This window comes from Marmota monax, unplaced genomic scaffold, assembly GCF_021218885.2.
Source record: "Marmota monax isolate L192 unplaced genomic scaffold, Marmota_monax_Labrador192_F-V1.1 WCK01_AAM20220418_F8-fsc00203, whole genome shotgun sequence".
Lineage (NCBI taxonomy): Eukaryota > Metazoa > Chordata > Mammalia > Rodentia > Sciuridae > Marmota > Marmota monax.
The window spans coordinates 3,123,914-3,145,671 of record NW_026694787.1 but is presented as its reverse complement, the minus strand read 5'-3'; the positions used below and the strand labels follow the sequence as shown (position 1 = coordinate 3,145,671).

Sequence of the window (21,758 nt, the reverse complement as noted above, 5' to 3'; positions counted from 1 at the left end):
TAGTTTTCGGTGGACACAACATCTTTATTTTTTATGTGGTGCTGAGGATTGAACCCAGTGCCCTGCGCATGCCAGGCGAGCGCGCTACCTCTTGAGTTGTAGAAAAAGCCCCAGAAATTTAAACCTCCCTTCTTTACTGAGCCAAGTGTAAGTGCAATCCTTCCAAACCTTAAAAAAAATCAGTGGTTTTCCTCCCAATAACACTATTAATAATTGTAGGGGCTCTTTTTCAAGTCTAACAAGTTCACATATTAATGGAATGCAATGCGTTAAGTAAAATAAAATTTGAGGCTTTGACAGTAATTACTGTAGTTATTTAACTTTATTTTAAATACGAAAACCGTAAAACATAGTATTTATGCAAACACCTGAGGACTGTTCAAATGAGCACAGAATCTTCATACAAACAATCTGAAAGAAGATCAAGTTTAAGGAAGAATCTAGTCTTATAAGGAGTAACAGATGAAACAATCCTTTAAATAAGTGCATTCTTATCTGAAGTAGATTTGGTTTTCTAAAAAGAAAATGTACATTCTTGCCCTGGTGAATATTTTATTGGCATTTATAGGAAATACTTCTATAACTGATTCTCATAGCTTATAAACATTATACCAAAATTATGCAAAAATAACAATAAACATATAGCACCGTTTCCCTTTGAAAGTTCTAACTGATAAAATAAAGTCCAAAACAATAAGTCAGTACTAATGTATCTTTCAAAATGTAGCAGAATGGCTCAGAACTAATCAAATTAATTAGAAACATTGCATAGGACTGAAAACTTCCCTGTATGGAAACCAATCTATGGATTGTTTCTTATCACCTGAAGAGTAAGCTAGGAGGTACTGGTGATAGAAAATGATGCACATATTTTTTAAGGAATAAAAACATCTAACTATATACATAATTCATAATCACTCTGTGGCAGTGCAAAGTGCCATATTAAATTCAAAAAGAAAACATTTACTTATGTATACCTATAGGTATACAATAGTATATAAATATGGTAAAGTATCCACGAGGAATAAACACATACAATAAAATATATATCTTTTAACATTTGGACACAGGTATTTTGATAAAGAGATGTGAGAAATGAATGAGTACTTAATGTCCAAGCTTAGCAAAAATATATAAAGTTTTAAAATAACAGGTATTTATTGAAAGAAATTTAATCTGACTCCATTTAAACCACACTTGTAGTATAAACATCTGCACAAAATGATCATTCTATCTATCCTATTGTTATTATCAAAAACTGATAAGAACACTTTATGAAGCTTATAAGCTTTTTTTAATCTTTAAATATGAAGAAGTACCACACTGAGAGAGCTAATAACAGAAAGGAAAATAATTTATATGGCTATTCCCTTTCTAGAAACTGATAAAACATGAACAGAACACTGCAGAATCAGACCAAAATATTGAGGAAGATATGATAGCTACAGGTAGGTACATCTCTTCTGAGAAAAAATTCTTATGGATTTAATCTATGACATTTTCCCCTTTGGGATTTAGCTGTTTTGGTTCTACATATAAAGATTAAACAAAATCAAAGGTTTTTCTCTGTTTACTGAATGGAGTATATTTGTAAACTACACAAAGAAAGTAACAAAAATACAAAGAATGAGCTGCCAATTTGGGTATGTTAATGCTCTCATGTTAAATGGTTTTTAAAATAGACTAGACTATTAATGTAATTCTGAAAGAACATTTTGAAGAAATTTCTACAAAACAAAACTGCTCAAAGAATACTTTTAAAATTAAAATGTTATCAGTACACCTGAGAAATTTTGTCAATACACATTTTTTTCAATCATATTTTCCTTCTTTAAGTTTTTCAATGTAGTAACATAGCTTTAATGCTGGTCCCAGCTTCAGCCCCATATACTTCATCATCACATCACTCTTCAGTAGCAGCAGAGCCTTCCCATCAATTTCCTATAGAGAGAAAAAAATGATAAAATTAATTTTTTAATATTTTGTCGTTATTTATACATGTAAAACAGAGCAGCTGTACATTCCAGATATATATTCTCTGAATATGCATTTCCTGAAAACTATTAAAAATAGAATTTGTACAGTGAAACGTTATTTGATGATTTGTAAATTTACTTCAAATTTTAAGAAAAAAGAAATTTACCCTAGTATCTTTGGTTAGTGTCCTAAACATCATCTGATTTTAAATACTGTGCTGAGTAAAATACGAGTATGACAAAGGGTCAAAAATTATAAATGGTAATTTCAGACAGTCATTAACTTTCTGAGAAGAGCTAGGACTATGTCAACATCAATGCAAACTGTAAATGTGCCATACATTATTATCTTTAGGTCGAATGCTAACCACTTAGTTGTCTAAAGTTAAGTTAGATGCCCAAACTAATTACCAATTTTCTTATAATATTAAAAAGACTATACCAGATTATTAGAGTACTAATTTTATTTGGAAGAAAAAACTATAAAAATATTACTTAATAGTCACAAGGCATCCTCCTAAAATTCTTTATTACCTTAATTAACCAATTTATGCTATGGAAGTATATTATTTGGTAGTCATGAGATCCTGTTTAAAATAAAGGCATATTTAATCTTATATAGTTGCTGGATTTATTGGGTATCATAGTAAGAAGGCCACCCTGTTACAGATTGTAGTCGCCCCCTCCTACTCATGGTCCTAGGGCTGAGCAGGGGGTGGGGAGGATCCTTGTATATGTCTTCACAAAAAGGGCGGTCCACCTGAAAGTGGCAATGCGGAATCATCCTCTTGAGAATGTGAGGCTGTTTAGAATATTAGGCACTTGGATACCCATTTAAAGAAAGACAATTAACCTACCATTTAAGGATCTAATGTTGGGCAAAATAACTTTTCTCTTAAATGGAAAAATCAGTTGATAGGGTTCCCCCACCATCCACACAACTCAGTATCCAACTGAAAGGCCTGCACAGAGGTCAGTCAAAGGCATAATGGCAGCAGGAAAACCGGATCAAAAGATACATTACATGTTGCCTGAAGAGGTCGGCGAGGGGGCCTGATATCTGAGGATCTGTATGTTTCATAAACTGTATCACTTCATCCACAGACCAGGTTGAAGGGTCCTTAGAGAAGCCTTGATTCAGGACACTGGGGTCAGGTACAGCTATATAACTTGGAGCTTCAATGGGGGGAAAAAAAACAAATCATACTTGACCTGATCATTATACTGAAAGAAGAGATGTTAGGAAGGGAGTAATGGTCTCATTTCTGGAACCTTCACTTACGTACCCAAGCAAGGACTCAAGACTCCAACTGTAAAATCTAGTAAAAGCCTACATTAAAGATGATCAAAACAGCTGCATAAGAGCATCCCATCTGACCTCCCCAAAACGATAGCAGCTTCAGAAGCTCCCTTAAAGCTTCAAAAATCAATTAAACAGACCAAACAATCCAAGGCCTCTTTGGCCATGCAGCAAAAGATCTATTACTTGGATTACATTAGATTAATCTAACCTAATCCATTACACTATTTCAATGAATTTTTCTCAACCTCTCTTTTTAATCTAAATTTGTTTTATTTTACTAGCTAAATACAATGGAAACTCCCCAAATTTACAAGTTTATAATTGTTTAAACTTATTCACTTTAATCAGTGTTTCAACAACCCCATTATCTTGGAGAACCAAATTAGTTCTTTTATCAAATCTCTCCTACATATTCAGTATGACTACTTTTTTCATCACCTTAACTTTTTAGATTAGTATCTCTTGTGACTTAAATGTAAATCTGAATTTAAGAAAATAGGACTATGATCTGCTAACCTAAGTCAGAACTTTTTAACATTTTATTTAATTCCTCCAATAGATAATTTGATTGGAGGTTTAGATGCTTAATAAAGCAATAACTGAGACATGGAACAATTTAGGTACTCATATCTCAACATACTTTAGCTGTGCTGTTAACTAAATTGTATTGACATTTCTTTCATCCTAACAAGTATTCATTCACTTAAGTAAAGCAATAGACTCCTTAAAGACAATGGGTGATGATGATAACTGAAGAACAGTCAACACAAATTTGATCTTTTTGTGTGAATTAGCCAAAGGCATGTCCTTTCTTTCCTATCATCTGGGCTATGAACAAGTTAGGAGCATTTTGAATATTTACCCAATGAAAAAGTAAAGAAAAACAGAAGATCATAATGGTTCTTTTTTTGTGTGTGTAGCTCTGAATTTTATTACTTTTCTATCCAACATTCCAACTTCAACGTGAAATAATCTCTATACTAAAATATATCTCCTCATTACTTGTCAGAGAAAAGAAATTTTGCTGGGCTTTATCAATCCAGGTAAAAATGATGATGGTACAGACTATGTCCTACCTAAGGCATTCTGACGATTTGGACAGAAAAGCCATCTATCATTTTTAACTCAATAATGACACATTATATAATCTAAAAAAAAAAAAAAAAGAAAAATCACTGGCAAGGCTAATTAACCTCTAAATTAACTTTTTGTGGGGTTTCTGGTTTCTATCATTAGAATCCGGTATTCTTATATATTAAATAACATGCAAGTAGTTTTACAGATTACTACAGATAAACTATATGTACAGATACATTTCCTGGTATAAAAATAATTTTATATTAAAAAACAAAACAACTGTAAACTCTTCTATTTTTAAACTATTATGTAAAAGTAATTTAATTGGGACCATGTCTTCAAAACAATCAGAGAAGGTTACAAACATTACATTATTGCTATTCAAATAATTATATGAAACTAAATATGTGAAAAATCTAAGTCCAGTCATGCTTTTCTCCCAAATGGTTCCACTTAATATACACTGGGGTATCAATATTTCTAAAATAAATACAATAAATGTGAATTAATTTCCCCAACATTGTTACTAGATTTCTTTCATATAATAAAGATCAATTATTTTTTTCATTCAAATGATGGGCAAGGTAGGACAGGAGATTATAATGAGCATTACTGGCAATCAGGGTTCGTGAACTCAGCTTTAATTAACAGCTGGAGTAGCCTAAAGAAAATAATGGTAGTGACACCTCTAGACAGTTTCAAAGTAAAATGCTTTCTTGTTCTCTAGAAACACAGGCAGTGCAGTAGTTGAGTATGGCCCTGGAACCAAAGTGTCTGGGTTTAAGGACTGCCCCAGCCACTTTCTAGCTAAGGGACCTTACTCAAAGGACTCCTGAGATTTTTCATTTGAAAAATTTTACCAGCACCTACATCTCACAGAATTCTTTAAGTGACATAATGTATAAAGCTACAGAAAATATTACTTTCGTGGAATGTAGTGTCACATAGTGATGAAGATTATGATTTTATTACTATTAAGTAAATTATTAATAAGTAATATTATTACAATAGCCTTTTTACTGCTAGGAAGACCAGAAGCTAAACTTCTCTACTTTGGCCAAGTAGTATTAGACAAACATTTGGAAGTGAGATGGTCAACATTATAAGTAAGCTTTTAGAGCCTTTTACTGAAGCCAGTCTTCCAAAGTTCATACTTTGTGAAAACACTTAAAATTTCAGGGTATATTACCCCTTAGGGAGTAAACATTTATCTTTAGACTCTGAAAACAATGTCACTCTAAGAGACAATCTCCACAGAAAGTGGGGGATGGAAATGACAACATTAAATATGTAACAGTATGTGTGAAATGCAGTTGCCCACAGATAACATCCATGATAAAAGACAAGGGGTTTACTTGGTTCCCACTTTGTTCACTTAACCTGGCCTAAATGCCCATCTGGAGGAAAAAGGACAGAACTCTTATTCCCACCCTCACTCTCCTGCACTCTTAACTCTTAAAGAAGTATGGTGCAGCAGCCATCTTTGCACATGGAAAGCTATTTTGACTCTTTGCAAATGGGAACAAGATGCTGCCCTATTTATATATGTAGCATTGTCGTGATGAGGGAATAAAAGAGGATGGATGTGGAGAATGGAGAAATTGTATGGCTGTGGCAATAGGATGCTAGAACCTCGACGCACGAGTTGCACACAGGGTGGGACCAGGAAGGGTCTCAAGAGGGAGAACAATAGATCAGAAAGGAGAGGAAATGTATCCTTCTAGGCCTCAGAGTCATGAGTCCAGATTGTACCCAGGGAAATGACAAATTACAATTGCTCCACAAAACCACAAATCTGAGAAGTTTCTATCAGAGACATGGTTGGTGATCCAGATCCCTAGAGACAATTCTGTGTTCGAATCCATGAGGATTAGAGCAACTATAATGATTTGGCCCTTACAGTGACATAAAGGAGAGAACTGGCCTCCCCGATTTTAGCATTTCCCCAGTATGAAACACTCTCAGGGGATACTGTTGTGTATGGAATCCTCAAGGGAAAAGATAAACACACTGGCTGAAAATCACTGTTTTTTAAATATACCTTCACTTTTCTTCTGCATTTGGAATTTATCTTCAGAGTAACTGCTCTTGGGAGATGATTTGGTCCCAACTAGTGTCGAACTTGAGGTGCCTGGTGCATTCTGAGGAAAATTCTTGTAGAATGAAGTTTGCATAAGATTTCTACAGACAGGATTCAAAGACTCTCCTGAATTTAGTGATGAATTCTTGGAATCTTCAGGGAGATTTTCCTCTTTGGGCATGCTCTCTCCCTCAGGAGATAGTAATTCTTCTACAAAGAAAAAGACAAAGGAGATTATCTTTAGATAACCTTCGTACAGCTCAAATACTATTAAAGGGTCAAAAATATCTTCATCTCCAACAACAGTTCACTTAATTCATGTTATACTGAACCACAAACTCCTGACACAAAGTACATGACCATGACTTCCCTCCTCATCATTTATAATAATGGACACTGTCCTCAAAACCAAATTGGTTCTGTGAGGTCACCTATATTTCTCAGGGAAATTTAGTGTCTCTTTCCAGTCTTGCCACTAAAGCTGTGCACTCCTGACAAAATCATCTGTTCTTAGGAATGTAGTTCTTCACAACTATTTCGTTATAATATAATCATATATAACAGTTGGTTTCCAAAATCTGCTTACTTCTTGAGCAGTGAAAATTTTCACTGGAGAAAGGTACTAAGTTTTTCTATAAATCTTTCTAAAAATATTTTAGCAACATAAAATTGAATGGAAAAGGCTGTTACAATTTTTTTTCTTAATCTAGTGAGAAGTAACAGCTGTGCAGGATTTCTGAAGGAAATACAGTGCTGAAGCTGCCAAAGTAATATCCTTATTGCCAAACTTACTTGGGCAAATATACTCCCTACCCCCAACACCATTACGCCAAGAACATACATAAGTGGTAGCAGAGGAATTTTCTTCTAGATCCTGGGGTGTATCACTGCTATTTACCTTTAGAGGCATGCATCTTTGTTTTGAGCAGCTTAGGAGAGACAGGAACACTACAAGGTACAGGTTGCTGAGGAGATCGTTTGATGCTTTTCTTTCCTGTTATTTCCTCTTTCACTGTTTTTATTTTATAAAAAGAAGTGTTATAACTAATTACAGTACTCAATTATTTTCATATCATCAGCATGAAATATGTTTCTATATCATTTGCATACTATAACTTCATCAACAATGTCAATTATTTGAATGTTCAAGAATAACAAGTGCTTACTTTTTCCTACTAAACATTTCCACTAGAATAATATTCAAGAGTACTTCCAGGAATGTCTAAACTTCATTTATTCTGGGGTCATCAGCTCTCTATAAATATTTCAGAAGACAGTGAGGCAACTCATTATAACGTACGTAAAGACCTTGAAAAATTGCTCCTATGTGCAAGAATAGTTAAGGGTTAAGATAAATTAAAGAAAAGATATGGTACAACAGAGGCATTATTTTGTAGACCAATCCTGACTTGGGCTTCTCTTATAACAATGTTAATGCTTATTATTCAACCAAATGCACTTGTACCTAACGGACCACTCTTTCAAGCATGATTCTGAAAATAAAGACACATTATAGGTTAAGTTTATCTCTTATGTGAAATGCTTGGGAACAGAAATGTTTCAGATTTCGGAGTTTTTCGTATTTTGGAATATTTGCATACACTTTACTGGTTAAGCATCACTTATCTGAAAATCTGAAATGCAAAACACTCTGTAATCTGAAACTTCAAGCACCAAGGTGACACTCAAAAAAGTTCTGGACTTTAGAGCACTTTATAGAGTTTTGGATTAGGATATCCAACCAATAACCTGGTTTAACCTCAAACTAAAAGGACCAATAAGGTATAATAGAAATCTAAAGTCTGATAATAGAACTCAAAAGGGAAAAAAGGCTGCCTTGAGGAAGTATGAAAGTCAAACTTCACTGGATTAAAAATTCTGACTAGGGTCTAGGCATGTCTCTCAAAATCGTATGATGAACAACCTTTAGCAATCCAGTTTCTGACTGATTATCAACCAGTCCAGGAGAGCTCTTTAATACTTGAGTTTTATTTTTAATCATGGACCATAAAACCAACAGACAAAATATATTATATTGCACAACAAATACTATAGAATCTATCAATTAATTTAAATATTTAAATTCTAAGAAAAGAGGACTGGGGATATAGCTCAGTGGGAGAGCACTTGCCTAGCATACATGAAGCCTTGGGTTCCATCCCAACCACTGCAAAAAAATAAAATAAAATAAATGAATAAAATTAATAATAATTAAATTCTAAGGAAAAAATAATTTTCCCCTATTAATGATAGAGAAAATTCTAGTACTAACATATTTTTCTATAGATATTTGCTTATCTCTAAATCTTAGCAAAGTTCTAAAAAGTCTATTTTTTAATTTATAATATACTAACGCTTTCATTGTGAAAAGTATATGAAGATTGTGTATTGTCTACTATCTGGAGCTGAAACAAACATAAAATTGACCCTTCTGCTTCTAGATATTATAGTAAGCTAAAGTAAGAAAGTGTTCCTACAGGGATAACTAAGAAAAAGATAAATTTATTTTCAAAGTCATCATAAGGAGGCACTTTCAGGATGACTCATGAAAAACCTTCAAAAATCCATTCCTTAACAAAAACACTGAAAACATCCCAGTTTAACTAACTAGTGAACCATCTCTACCCCTCAGGGCACACCTGGAATGCAGCCTTTGAAGAGCTTCTTTAAAAGCCCTCTGTTCTTCCTTATGGGCAGAACCATAGCCTCTGGGACAGGAGTCCCCTATACTTCCCCTTTGCTAACAAAGCAATAAACCTTATTTTCACTTTTTCTCAAAACTGTGTTCTCCTACCAAATCAGCACTGGGGTAAGAATGGAGTTTTTAATATCAAAATTAATAAAACCTAGCCAAATTAACTTTTAAAACCTCTGGAAATGAAACACCCAAATTCTACGGCATTTTAATTTGCCCTAATATGATCCCAATTACCTCACTTTCCACAATGGTCTTGTAAACCAACAACTTCACAACTACAATAGGTATGAAAACCAGCAGTCTAACAATCACTGGAGAAGGTGTGGAAGGAGACCTCTCCCAACAGGTACAGCCATGAAGACCCATTCACTATCTGTGCACGTGCATGCACAACTGTAAACAACATGGCCTGGTATCTACACACACATGCATGACCCTTTGGACAACGTGATGCCTTCAGTAACCATGTACGCATGTTTACCAAAGGAAAGGCAACACGGCACACTGAGGGCGCATGTGCTAAACTGTGGTGAGCCGCTTCTGCCGTTTCTGCAGACTATGGTCGCCATTACAAGATGGCGCTGGCTCCGCTGTGGTCTGTGACAAACAACTCCTTATTTGGGAGAGTTGGCGCATGGTTTTTCACCACCCTATGAGAAAGCTCCACGTGGCAGCTTCGCATTGGGGCTTGAGATGCTTTATTAAGGCTGGGAGGGGCATCCGAGAGAGAGAAGAAGAAATATCAAGGGCCTGAATAAACTGCTGAAAGAAGATTCCTGAGTTGCGTCTTCCTTGCGGGCAAGGGGTCACGACACTAAACCACTGACACTTGGCGCCTGCGCAAACCTGCAGGACCCCTGTGCGCCTGGGTAGTAGCTCTGTCATAACTTTCTTATGATTTTATATAGAATATCCATATAAGTTAGGCAAAGTGGCTAATATGTAATGTGGGGGTGGGGGTAAAGGGGGGAGAGGGCGCCTATATATAACCAGGCCTTTGGATGCGGATCCAACCCAGTCTGTGCTGGCACAAAACAAACACTGCTTCTTGTTGGATGCCCCTGTAGTCTGTCTCTCTGTGAGCAAATCCTATATTTCTTGGGTTCTAGTGTCTGGGATTTGAAGGTGATCATACCTCCTTTGTCACTAGGGTACAGGCCCCCAGACACTGAGGAATGTGACCTCACCTGGCGCTAGCAGACCAACTGATGAATAAGGGACTAACCCTTCCTGCATGCAGGTGCAAGGACCCTGGGAGCACAAGGGAACTCTGTAGGAACCAGCTCAGGGAGCTCCACCAGACAGGTAGAAACCTGGATTCAAGAGCTAGACCTGCCCTAAGTGGCAAAGGGGAGACTGATCAACTCCAAGAGTTGCCCTAGTAGTGTATTGTGTGAGACAAAACCACAACCAGGCAGCAGGATGGAGACATGAAGTAGGCTAAACCTGGAGTGGGTACAGAGTCCTAATGCACAGGTCCATGGTAATCCTCACACAGCTCATGGAAGTGTCAGGCTCTTCACAAGGTCTATGAGCCTGGGTCAGGTCAGGGATTTATAGGAACCTGCCAATGTTAAGAGGCACCTGAAACCTCTCTCTGCAAGGGGACTGGCCGGAGATGGTTTAAACAATTGCTCACTCTTTTCCTTTTCCCCACTCCTCATGCGTTTGATTGTCATCTGTTAGGGGGAATAAATGAGTGGCGAACAACATAAACTTACTCCTCTTGAGTGTATGATAAAAAATTTCAAAAAGGGATATTCTGAAGATTTTAGAGCTGACTCCCAGAAAACTCCGGACCTTCTGTGAAATAGATTGGCCCTCTTCCAGAGTAGGCTGGCATGCCAAGGGGGTCCCCAGATAAAGAGCTGGTTAGCAAGGTGTTCAGAGTTCTTGTAGGGGACCCTGGGCACACTGACCAGTTTCTTTACATTGATTGCTGGCAAGGCATGGTCCTCTCTTGGCCATGATGGCTAAAGGCTTGACTGGAAGACAACTGTAAAATTATGATGGCCCAGGTAACAGCTCCCTTTTAAAATGCCAACTGGAACCTTGAGAAGCCCATTCTACCTGGGGAGCCAGAGGAGATCCCCCCACCTTAGGAATTCCTGTATTCCCCACTGCTGCTTGCACTACCTGCACCTACTGCAGCTGGAAACACGCCAGAGGATGCTCACACCCCTGCTGAAATCATAAGCAGATTAAGAGGCAAAGTTTGTGGCCTCTGAGGAGGCAACAACCAACAGCCCTGACTGCCACCCTATTCCCTAGTCCACTGGCAGAACGGGACCCCAATTACTGACAACCTGAGAACACCTGGTTTAAAACTGAAAATTAAAGTAAATTCCTGGGCTGATGGTAGAGATTTGAAGATGGCTCAATAGCAACTCCTGAGGCCCTGGCCCCAGCCTTTGTAAAACAGTGACAGACAGCTCTCAAGGCGAGTCTGAGCCCACATTTCTACATTCCCTGGCTCTCTAGTATGTCTCCAGCAGTATGTTAACAATATGAAAAATGTGCCTGGAATAACCCATGTCAGAGACCCACAGCCTTCCCTGGAGTACAAAGTGTTGAAGGGGCTCCATTTAAAAATATAGTTGGACTTCACTGAGTTCCTCAAATATCTAGGGCTATAAACATTTACTGGTCTTCATGTGTACCTTCTTAGGATGGGTAGAGAGGCCTTCCTGACTTGCAGAGAGAAAGCATATGAAGTAGCCTGATCTCTCCTAAAGGAAATCATTCCCTGATTTGGAATCCTATTCACCTTGGAATAGGATAATGGGCTGGCATTCATGCTGAGTTGGGTGCAAGTGGTGGCAAAGGGTTGAAGATCACCTGGAAGTTACATACTGCATATTGTTCCCAGAGCTCCAGGAAGGTGTAGTTAATGAACCAAACTCTATAAAGTTACAACTAAGAAAACTGTGTTAAGAGTCCCACCTGCACTGGGACCAGGTGTTGCCAACTGCTTTAAGAATTAGGTACAGCTCTACTAGAAAGAGAGGGTTCTCCCCTTATGAGATTTTTTATGGATGCCCTCCTCCCATTATAAAGGGTATATGAGGAGTTCTAAAGAAATTGGGCAACATTACTCTGAGACAGTAGGTACAGGCTCTTGGCTCAACCCCATGGATTAGTGAATAGCTACCAGTTGAGCCTGACCACTGATGCCCATCCCTTTAAACCAGGAGATGCTGTTTGGGTAAAGAATGGAACATCCAACCCCTAAAGTCTCTTTGGAGGGGTCAGTTCACTGTCATTTTATCCACCCCTACTTCAGTGAAGGTGGCTGAGGTGGTCCCCTGGATTCAAAGCTGATTGAAACCAACTTCTCGTGATTAGGAGTGCATTCCCGATCCAGCTGTACCATGCAAGTGCAAGTTGACCATCTGAAACAAGCAAACTGCACCCCAAGAGACTCTTGAGGACAACAACCCACTCACGGCAGAAGCTTGAGGAATCGACCACCTGCCAGGATAAATAGACTATTAGTCCTTTCACCATAATGCTTTTGCATTGTCACCCCTTACCCCTCTCTGGTATCACAGTCTTAGCCTTAATTTTCACCATAGGATTAACAGAGGCTGCTCCACCCATCTGGCAGTGGGTTGAAAAATTTTCTATTAGAAGTCTTTTACCTCCTTAAAAAAAACAAAACAAAACTTTTTAGTTGTCAGTGGACCTTTATTTATTTATATGCAGTGCTGAGAATCAAACCCAGTGCCTCACACATGCTAGACAAGTGCTCTACCGGTGAGCCATAACTCCAGTCCTCATTTCTTTTATGAGAAATTAGGAAAAAAGCCCACCTCGTATCTCCACTACAACCAGAAACCTATTCCTAACCTTGGCAGAGACTATAATTCAATGTCCGAATGTCTCTTCTTGCTATGTGTGTGGAGGAACTAATATTGGCATGGGGGGATGCTGTCAATGGTCAGGGGAGGCTAAAGAATCAGACCCCCATGAGCCCTATAATGGAACAATGTCTCCCCATTCAAATACTGGTGTTTGGTTCCAAAATCTCAATTATTGGAAAATATCATCTTGCCTGAAAGAGAAAACAGTTTAACATCTCAGTTGGAACATGTCTGGGTCAAAAATTCTATAACGTAACTACCCAGAAAAACCAGTGGTGGGGATCCTCAAATCACAGAACGGAATCCTCACCCCCAATGTCAAATTTCTCTAACCTCAAACAGGCCTGGGACAATGCTGCCATAGAAATCAAATGGCAAGTCCCAGGTAGACTACACTGGGTATGTACAAGGGCCAACTACGCTAAACTGGCCCAATTCTGGTCTGGATCTTGTGTACTGAGGATAATTCAATTCACCCCTCCTTTTACCTCCTTCCATTACCCAGAGGGGAGCAATTGAGAGTCCTAGGATATGAAGACCAAGGAGTATAAACCAATTAGACCTGATACTTAAAAAAAAAAAAAAAACTACTAACCAAATAGAGCAGAATACACATTCTTCTAAAGTGTACCTGGAACATTTTAAAGCATGATAGGGAATACATATGCTGGGCCATAAAACAAGTCCTAACAAATTTATAAATACTGAAATTATACAAAGTATATTCTCTAACCACAATGGAAACAACTGAAATCAGTAATAAAAAGAAATGTGGAAAACTTACAAATACGTAGAAATTAAACAAATATTTCTAAGTAAGCAATTAAGTCAAAAAATTAATCAAAAATAAAATTAGAAAAATACTTTAAAGATAAATGAAAACAAAAACAACATCAAAATTGATAGAATATAGCTAAATTTGTGCTAAGAGGGAAATTTATAAATAACCATATTACAACAGATGAAAGAGCTCAAGTCTTAATCTAAGCCTTTCACCTTAAAAAACTAGAAATCAAGAGCAAACTAAATTAAAGCAGAAAAGGGAAGATTAATAAAGAGCAGAGAAAGAGTGAAAAAATAATCAATGAAATCAAAAGTTGATTTTTTGAAAAAGATCAAGACTGACAAGGTTTTAGCTATACTGACGAACAGATTAAAACTGAAGACTCAAAATTATAAAAATCAGAAATGAAAGTGAAGACATCATTATAAACTTTACGGAAATAAAAATATACATAAGGAAATACCATGAACAACTGTATGCCAACAAATAAGATGATGTAGGTGATATGGACAAATTTCAAAAAACAGAAACTACCAAACTTGACTCAAGAAAAAAAGAGGAAATACGAATAGACATAATTAGTACAAGTATCAAGTAAGCAATCCCCACCCCCCGCTTTTTTTTTTTTTTTGGTACTAGGAATTGAACCGAGAGGGTCCTTTATCAATGTATTCTTCACTTTGTGAACATTAAGCTATATTTCATCTGTAATTTTTTTTGAATATAGTTTTTAGTTGTTGATAGACCTTCATTTTATTTATTTATATATGGTACTGAGAATTGAACCCAGTGCCTCACACATGCCAGGCAAGTGCTACCACTGAGCCCCAGCCCCTTCCTCCATCTGTAATTTTTCTCCAGACATTTCATAGTAAAATGTCTTTAAAATGACTTTACTAAAATATGCAAACACGGGATTTGTCAAAATAATATCTCCTAAGAAGAGTATTTCCTTCCAAAATATTTTTGAGTCACCTATTCAGAAAATGTAAGATAAATGGAATATTATACATGAAATCTTAGGAAAAAAACAAATCAAATTTACAATATAATGTATTCAACTTCTTTAATTGCAAGCTAATTAGAAAAACTAACAAAGGTGTTGTTCAAGTTCTTTTTCAAATAGCTGAATCAAGCTTTCTGTGAAAGGAAATTGAGATTAAATAATTAAAAATAGTATTATTTGGTCTGGGATTATAGCTCAGTGGTAGAGCACTTGCCTCGAACTTGTGAGGCACTGGGTTTGATCCTCAGCACCACATAAAAATAAATCAATGAAAGTATTGTGTCCATCTAAGAAAAAATTATATAAAACAAAACAGTATTATTTATGATTACTTAGTGTATTCTGTCAAATAGTAATCTAATTGTCCCAGGGATTGAACTCAGGGTTGCTTAACCACTGAGCCACATCTCCAACTTTTCTGTGTGTTATTTTGAGACAGGGTCTTAGTAAGTCCTTAGAGCTTCACACTAAATTGCTGAGGCTGGCCATGAATTTGTAATCCTCCTGCCTCGGTTTTCCGAGTTGCTGGGATTACAGACATACATCACCATTTCCAGCTTATCCCAGTTATCTGAGTAATCTGAAATTCAAACATTCTGTGCTTAATTTTAAAAGAAAAAAACATACTCTATTTACAATCTATCAAAGAATTTTCAAAAATCTTTCAGTGTGTAAATCATTGCCATTGTTTTTAACGCTCTGTGTAAAAAAAAATCATGAAATAGTACTCATTTTTTTTTGGTAATTGTAGATGAATAGTATGCCTTTATTTTATTTGTTGATTTTTATGTGATGTTAAGGATCCGACCCATTTCCTCACACGTGCTAGATAAGCACTCTGCCACTGAGCTACAGCCCCAGCCCCAAGAAAATGGTACTCACAACTCCTCTAACTCAAGGTTTTTTTCTGTCCCAAATTACTCTTCGAATCAGAAAACCTATCAGGTAATCATTCCCTTTCTGGCCATCTTTCCAGTTCTCTTAACTCCTTGGAAGAAGAAAGGATGAGCTCACATGAGATCATGAACCTTCATTCTTCTTCTTGGCAGCTACATTTTATTGTTCCTATCCCCATGTCATATAACACAGGCTAAGAGTTCACATATCCTTTCTCTCACAACTTAAGAGGTATCCACTTTGCAGACAGGGAAATAGAGGCTTAGAAAATAGAGGCTCCATACATACTTTGTCCATGAGCACATGGCTAATTAACAGCACAATTTAAGATTAAAATTTAGGCCTGTCAAATTGTATGCCCTTTCAGGACATACATTATAGTGTAAGTAATGGAATCTAGATCTGTCAAATTCCAATACTTGTGCCTTTTCCAATTTCCATTTCACCAGGTGTACTTCTGCTAGGACTTTGCAGTATCATATATTTATTTCAAGGAATTCATTGGGCAGTTACATAAGTGGCAAGAAACTGGAAATAGGACTTCCATTAGGATACTGCTTTAATAATGCAGAAGGGGTTTAACAGGGTTCTGAAGGAGGATAGAGACAAATAAATGGAAAGGAAGGAACAGATATGACAGACTTCACTGAAGTAGAAGAAGACAAGGTTTATGAACAAAGTGTGAATAACCAGTAGGACCAAAAATAGAAGAGTAACTTAAGACAGCACCCAAGCTTCACACACAAATGGAATGCAAATTTAAATCCCTGGTATGGTACTCTATATTCCCCGAATTTCCAGCACCTGGTTGGAAAACCTTGTAGCTTCAATACTTGAGAACTTCAGCTGCTCTTAGAAGACATACATAAAATCCTTCTCAAATCAGCAGAGCATGGTTGGCTTTCATGAGTCCGATGAAAAAGAAAAAAGAACAGTTGCCAAAAGGCTCAGAAGGGCTTTTTCTCTCTCTCTTTTTTTTTAGTTGTTTATGGGCCTTTTATTTTTATTTATTTATTTATTTTTAATGTGGTGCTAAGGATCAAACCCAGTGTCTCACACATGCTAGGTAAGCACTCTACCACTGTGCTACCACCCCAGCCCAGAAGAGCTTAATTACTTTAGGGATCAGAAACAGAAAACCTGCCTCTGAGACTAAAGGACTACTTTACAGCCATGTTCTTATTCAGGAATCAGTTTGTGATTCTTATGGAAGAGAGAGAGGCAGCCCAGGCTCAAATGTTAAATTCAAGCAGATTGTTCTTTTTTTTTTTTTTTTTGAGAGAGAATTTTTTTAGTATTTATTTTTTAGTTTTCGGTGGACACAACAACTTTATTTTTTATTTTTATGTGGTGCTGAGGATTGAACCCAGAGCCCTGCACATGCCACGCGAGCACGCTACCGCTTGAGCCACATCCCCAGACCAAGATCATTCTTTTTTTTTAAAAAAAATCCTTTTATTTGTTCATTTTAGTTAAACATGACAGCAGAGTCAATTTTGACCTATTTATACAAACATGGAATATATCTTATTCTAATTAGGATTCTAGTCTTATGGATGTACATATGTGGAGATTCACAGTGGTATATTCATGTATGTACATAGGAAAGTTATATCAGATTCATCCCACTCTTTCTTATTCCTATCCCCACTCCCTTCCTTTTATTCCCCTTTATCTACTCCACTGAATATCTATTCTTCCTCTCCACTCCCCTTGTTGTGTGCTAGCACCCATATGTTAGAAAGAACATTCAACCTTTGGTTGTTTGGGATTGGCTTATTTCCCTTAGCATGATAGTCTCCAGAGTCATCCACATAACAGCAAAAGTCATAAAGTCATTCTTCTTTATGGATGAATAATATTTCATTGTGTATATATACCACATTTTCTTTATTCATTCCTCTGTTGAAAGGCACCTAGGTTGGTTCTATAGTTTCTTAGGATTAAAGTCAATAACTTCAATCTAATAGAAAATGTGTAACCAAAGAAGCTAAACATTAAAACCCATTGACTCTGATTCTTAAGTTCACATCAAAAGGAATTACTTTCTCACATTTAATGAACAAAAATAACTATATATTATACATTTCTAATTAGCTTGTTTTTGACTAAAATGTTTGAGGAGACCAAAAAAACTGAATTACACACTTGCTTAAGTTAAGCATACCATATAAAATACTAGTATAAAAATTTACATTATTTTCTCTCACCTGATTTATCTTTATCAAGCTCTGTAGGGCTATGAATATTACTTTTATAGGAGCTGAAAGGCTGGCTGCTCAAAAGGTTATCACACTGCAGGCTGTGGCAGAAAGTCTCAAGAAAGCGAAGAGCAAATGATGCACTATTCACAGGAGGAAGCTGAATGGAATGAGTTTCCCCATCAAAAGAGGCTATTTATTAGAGGGGGAAAAAAGATGTCAGTCATTTCCTATCAACTTAGGAAATATACTATTAATTCGAAAGTTTTATCAATTCATAAAGGAATAATTATAAGTTATGAAAGTTTCTCTCAAACACAACAGCCTGCATTAGTAAAAAAAATCTTATTTTAAAATATTCATAAAGTAAATAAAAACAAATATTTTGATCTACAACAACACTTCCTTCTATTCCAAACATTCCATGCTATCTGTTGTGGTATCTGATCAAACAATCATGGAAACCACAAGCTGTATCTTTTCTCTTCATGAGTTCTTGAGTCATATTTTTGTTTAAAGCTTCTTTATGACAGATCAAACTGTTTTCCATACAAATTACAACTAAGATACTGTCATCAATCAAGACACTCGGTTTGTAGGGAACTTATCAACACAGACATATAAAAGGAAAAATCTTTATCTTTTACCAAGTATCACTGTGACATTGTTTGTATTTTGAAAGTAAACTTTCCAAACCACAGTAAGAAGCCTATAAATATATAATCATTACACATATTCCATTATATCAGTGTAATAATTACATAGTATAATAGAATATAAATATTATAAATAGTCTGTTACAAAATCCTAGTCTCTAAACAAAATTAAATTTGGAAAAGAAACTGTAAATAAAGAATTAAATTAGTATACCAGTTATCACTTCTCCTCCACGATTATCTGGCTTAAGATGTCCAAAAACAGTCTTAGACTGAAAGGCACAATCCACACAGGCCTGCACAGTCCGACGGAGCACCACATTTACAGGGCCTGGGCCAAAGTGGTCAGGTAGCTGCTGGATTCTCTTCGGATCCAGGTGTGGACCACAGTTTCCATGTTTGTTTATATAGACACAGACTTGAGGGGAAATGTGTATACAGATAAAACAATGAGACTGATTATTAGAAAGAACTTTGTAAAAACAGTACATAATTACTATATCCCATGAGTCACTTCAAAGAGAACTTAAATAGAGTTAATATCAATGATCTTTTCTAGTAAAATACATAAATAATTTGTGTAGGCATTAAACATATAAAAAATAATCAGAATATTTACTCAATTTAGAAGTTTGCCCAAATTAATAAAAATGTTAGGAGCATCCAAAAACAATTCTTCATACATTCCTATATTATATAAAATGGTACAAAGATAATATTTTTCTATTGGCTGGGCATGGTGGCACACGCCTGTAATCCCAGAGCTTGGGAGGCTGAGGCAGAAGGATCGTGAGTTCAAAGCCAGCCTCAGCAATAGCGAGGTGCTATGCAACTCAGTGAGACCCTGACTCGAAATAAAATACAAAACAGGGCTGGGGATGTGGCTCAGTGGTGGAGTGAACTTGATTTCAATCCCTGGTGTTTAAAAAAAAAAAAAGGCGAGGGCTAGGGTTATAGCTCAGTTGGTAGAGTGCTTGTCTAGCATGCATAAGGCCCTGAGTTCAGTCCCCAGCACCACAAAAAGATATTTTTCTATTGTAATTTCACATAAAATTTAAGAATTTCTTTACAAAACTGATTATTTTGAACACATCCCTTTCAGACTGAATTTATTTTAAATTATCAACATTGCACTTCAATTGTATTTTCTGAAGTAATGTAAGGAATATGTATAATAATAAATAAATAAATAATGTAAGGAATATGTCACAATAAGTTCTAATGACAAAGAGAAATTTATTTTGTTAATTAAAAAAACAAAACATTCCTTTATATGAGACAAGGTTGGCTGAAAAATAATTTAAAATAAACTTTCCTTAGTATAATAAAAACAGGATATATAAGTAATCTATAATCATACAAATTTCAAGTTTCAATAATTTTTATGAGAATAAAAAATGAGTCAACATATTCTGTAAAAACATGATGGTAGCTCATTATCAAAACTATTGTCCTGGGGCTGGGGATGTAGCTCAGTGGTAGAGCGCTCACCTAGCATGCATGAGGCACTGGGTTCGAGCCTTAGCACCACATAAATGTAAAATAAGGATACTGTGTCCATCTAAACTTAAGAATAAATATTAAAAAAAAAAAAAAAAAAACTATTGTCCTGGGGCTGAGATTGTGGTTCAGTGGTAGAGCACTCGCCTAACACGAGTGAGGCACTGGGTTCGTTCCTCAGCACTACATAAGGAGTATTTTTTAAAAATATTTTTAAATTGTAGATGGACATAATACCTTTATTATTTATTTATTTATTCTTATGTGGTGCTAAGGATCGAACCCAGTGCCTCACACATTCGAGGCAAGCATTCTACCACTGAGCCACAATCCCAGCCCCTACAACTAAAAAATATTAAAAAAAAAAAACAAAACCTATTGTCCTCCTAAATCAGGAAGTAGATTTTTTTTATATATATTTTTAGTTGTAGATGGACACAATACCTTTATTTTATTTTTGTGTGGTACTGAGGATCGAACCCAGTGTCTCACGTTAGGCAAGCACTCTACCAATGAGCTACAACCCCAGCCCAAGAAGTAGATTATTTTTAACCCATTAATGTATATAGCACAATTTCCATACATGTGAACAGTCTTCTTCTTATTTCCAGGACTTCAAAGACATTGGAAATAATACAGAATAAAAGGTAATTTTATAACTCATTTAAAAATTTTAATTTACCTGTAGACATCACTATTTTAGATGTCCCAGGAATGGCATCCTTATCATATGAACTACCACGGTCTCTGAACAGAGAACTTAGAGAAGCTGAAGATGTTGAACACAACACAGGAATACATTTCTCCTGTATTAAAAAATATATATACAAAATATAAATTATTCTTTTACAAATTACTAGATAACAGAAAGAAAACTATAGGCTCACAAAATTATCAGTTATCAGAAGTCCTCAAGATTGGATACCCTTCTGTGTATCATGAACTGCAGTGCTTTCTAAAACTAAGTTCCCCAGAGACCCACAAGCTGTCCAGGTCAGGGGCAAAGAGAACAAGAGGCTAGGATTCTCCACCCTACCCTCTGCTCCAACTTAACATACCTTAGTCAAATTAGTTCACTCTGTAAAACCTGTTTATTTTTTAAGGTGCCCTGTAAGACAAGTTTTTTAATACTCTGAAAGAAAAGTCTCTAAATCTCTTTTGTTATGGTTTGATTGTGAGGTGTGCCCCAAAAGCTCATGTGTGAGACAATGCAAAGAAGGTTCAGAGAAATGATTGGGTTATTTACCAATCCTTTACCCAATCAGTGAATTAATCTCCTGGTGGGGATTAACTGAGTGTAATTGAACATGGGTAGGGTGTGGCTGGATAGGTGGGCATCCAGGGTATGCATGGCTTTGGGGGTATATATTTTGAATCTGGCAAGTGAAGTCTCTCTGCTTCCTGATCATCACGTGAGTGAGCTGCTTCCTTCTGCCACACTCTTCTGCTATGAGCCTCAAGGAATGTAACCAGCCATCTATGGATTGAGACCTCAAAAACCATGAGCCCCCAAATAACTTTTCCACCTCTACAATTGTTCTGGTCTTTTAGTCACAGTAGCGAAAAGGCTGATTAAAATATCCTTCCCATAGGAAAAGTTTTCAGCAAGGCACAAAACCTTAGAAAGCAGTTGCTTACCCCCATTGTGTCTAGTCTACATTTCTCCATACTTTATATGTCAATAATTTTGACAAAATTACAAATGGTTTGCTTAAGT

At 36.3% G+C, this 21,758-nt stretch overlaps 1 protein-coding gene across 1 annotated transcript in view; it reads right to left on the bottom strand.

Annotated features, from left to right (window-relative positions):
• Positions 1 to 303: 303 nt before the first annotated feature.
• Scml2 (Scm polycomb group protein like 2) overlaps positions 304 to 21,758 on the bottom strand; it is a 66,696-nt gene continuing 45,241 nt past the window's right edge. Inside the window, exons 9-15 of the mRNA XM_046425860.2 lie at positions 20,724 to 20,847; positions 18,756 to 18,959; positions 17,895 to 18,077; positions 7,335 to 7,448; positions 6,398 to 6,646; positions 3,001 to 3,152; positions 304 to 1,941 (exon numbers count right to left, since the gene is read on the bottom strand). Coding sequence (XP_046281816.1) covers positions 1,813 to 1,941; positions 3,001 to 3,152; positions 6,398 to 6,646; positions 7,335 to 7,448; positions 17,895 to 18,077; positions 18,756 to 18,959; positions 20,724 to 20,847 — 1,155 coding nt within the window. The 3' untranslated portion in view covers positions 304 to 1,812. The remainder of the gene's footprint in view (positions 1,942 to 3,000; positions 3,153 to 6,397; positions 6,647 to 7,334; positions 7,449 to 17,894; positions 18,078 to 18,755; positions 18,960 to 20,723; positions 20,848 to 21,758) is intronic.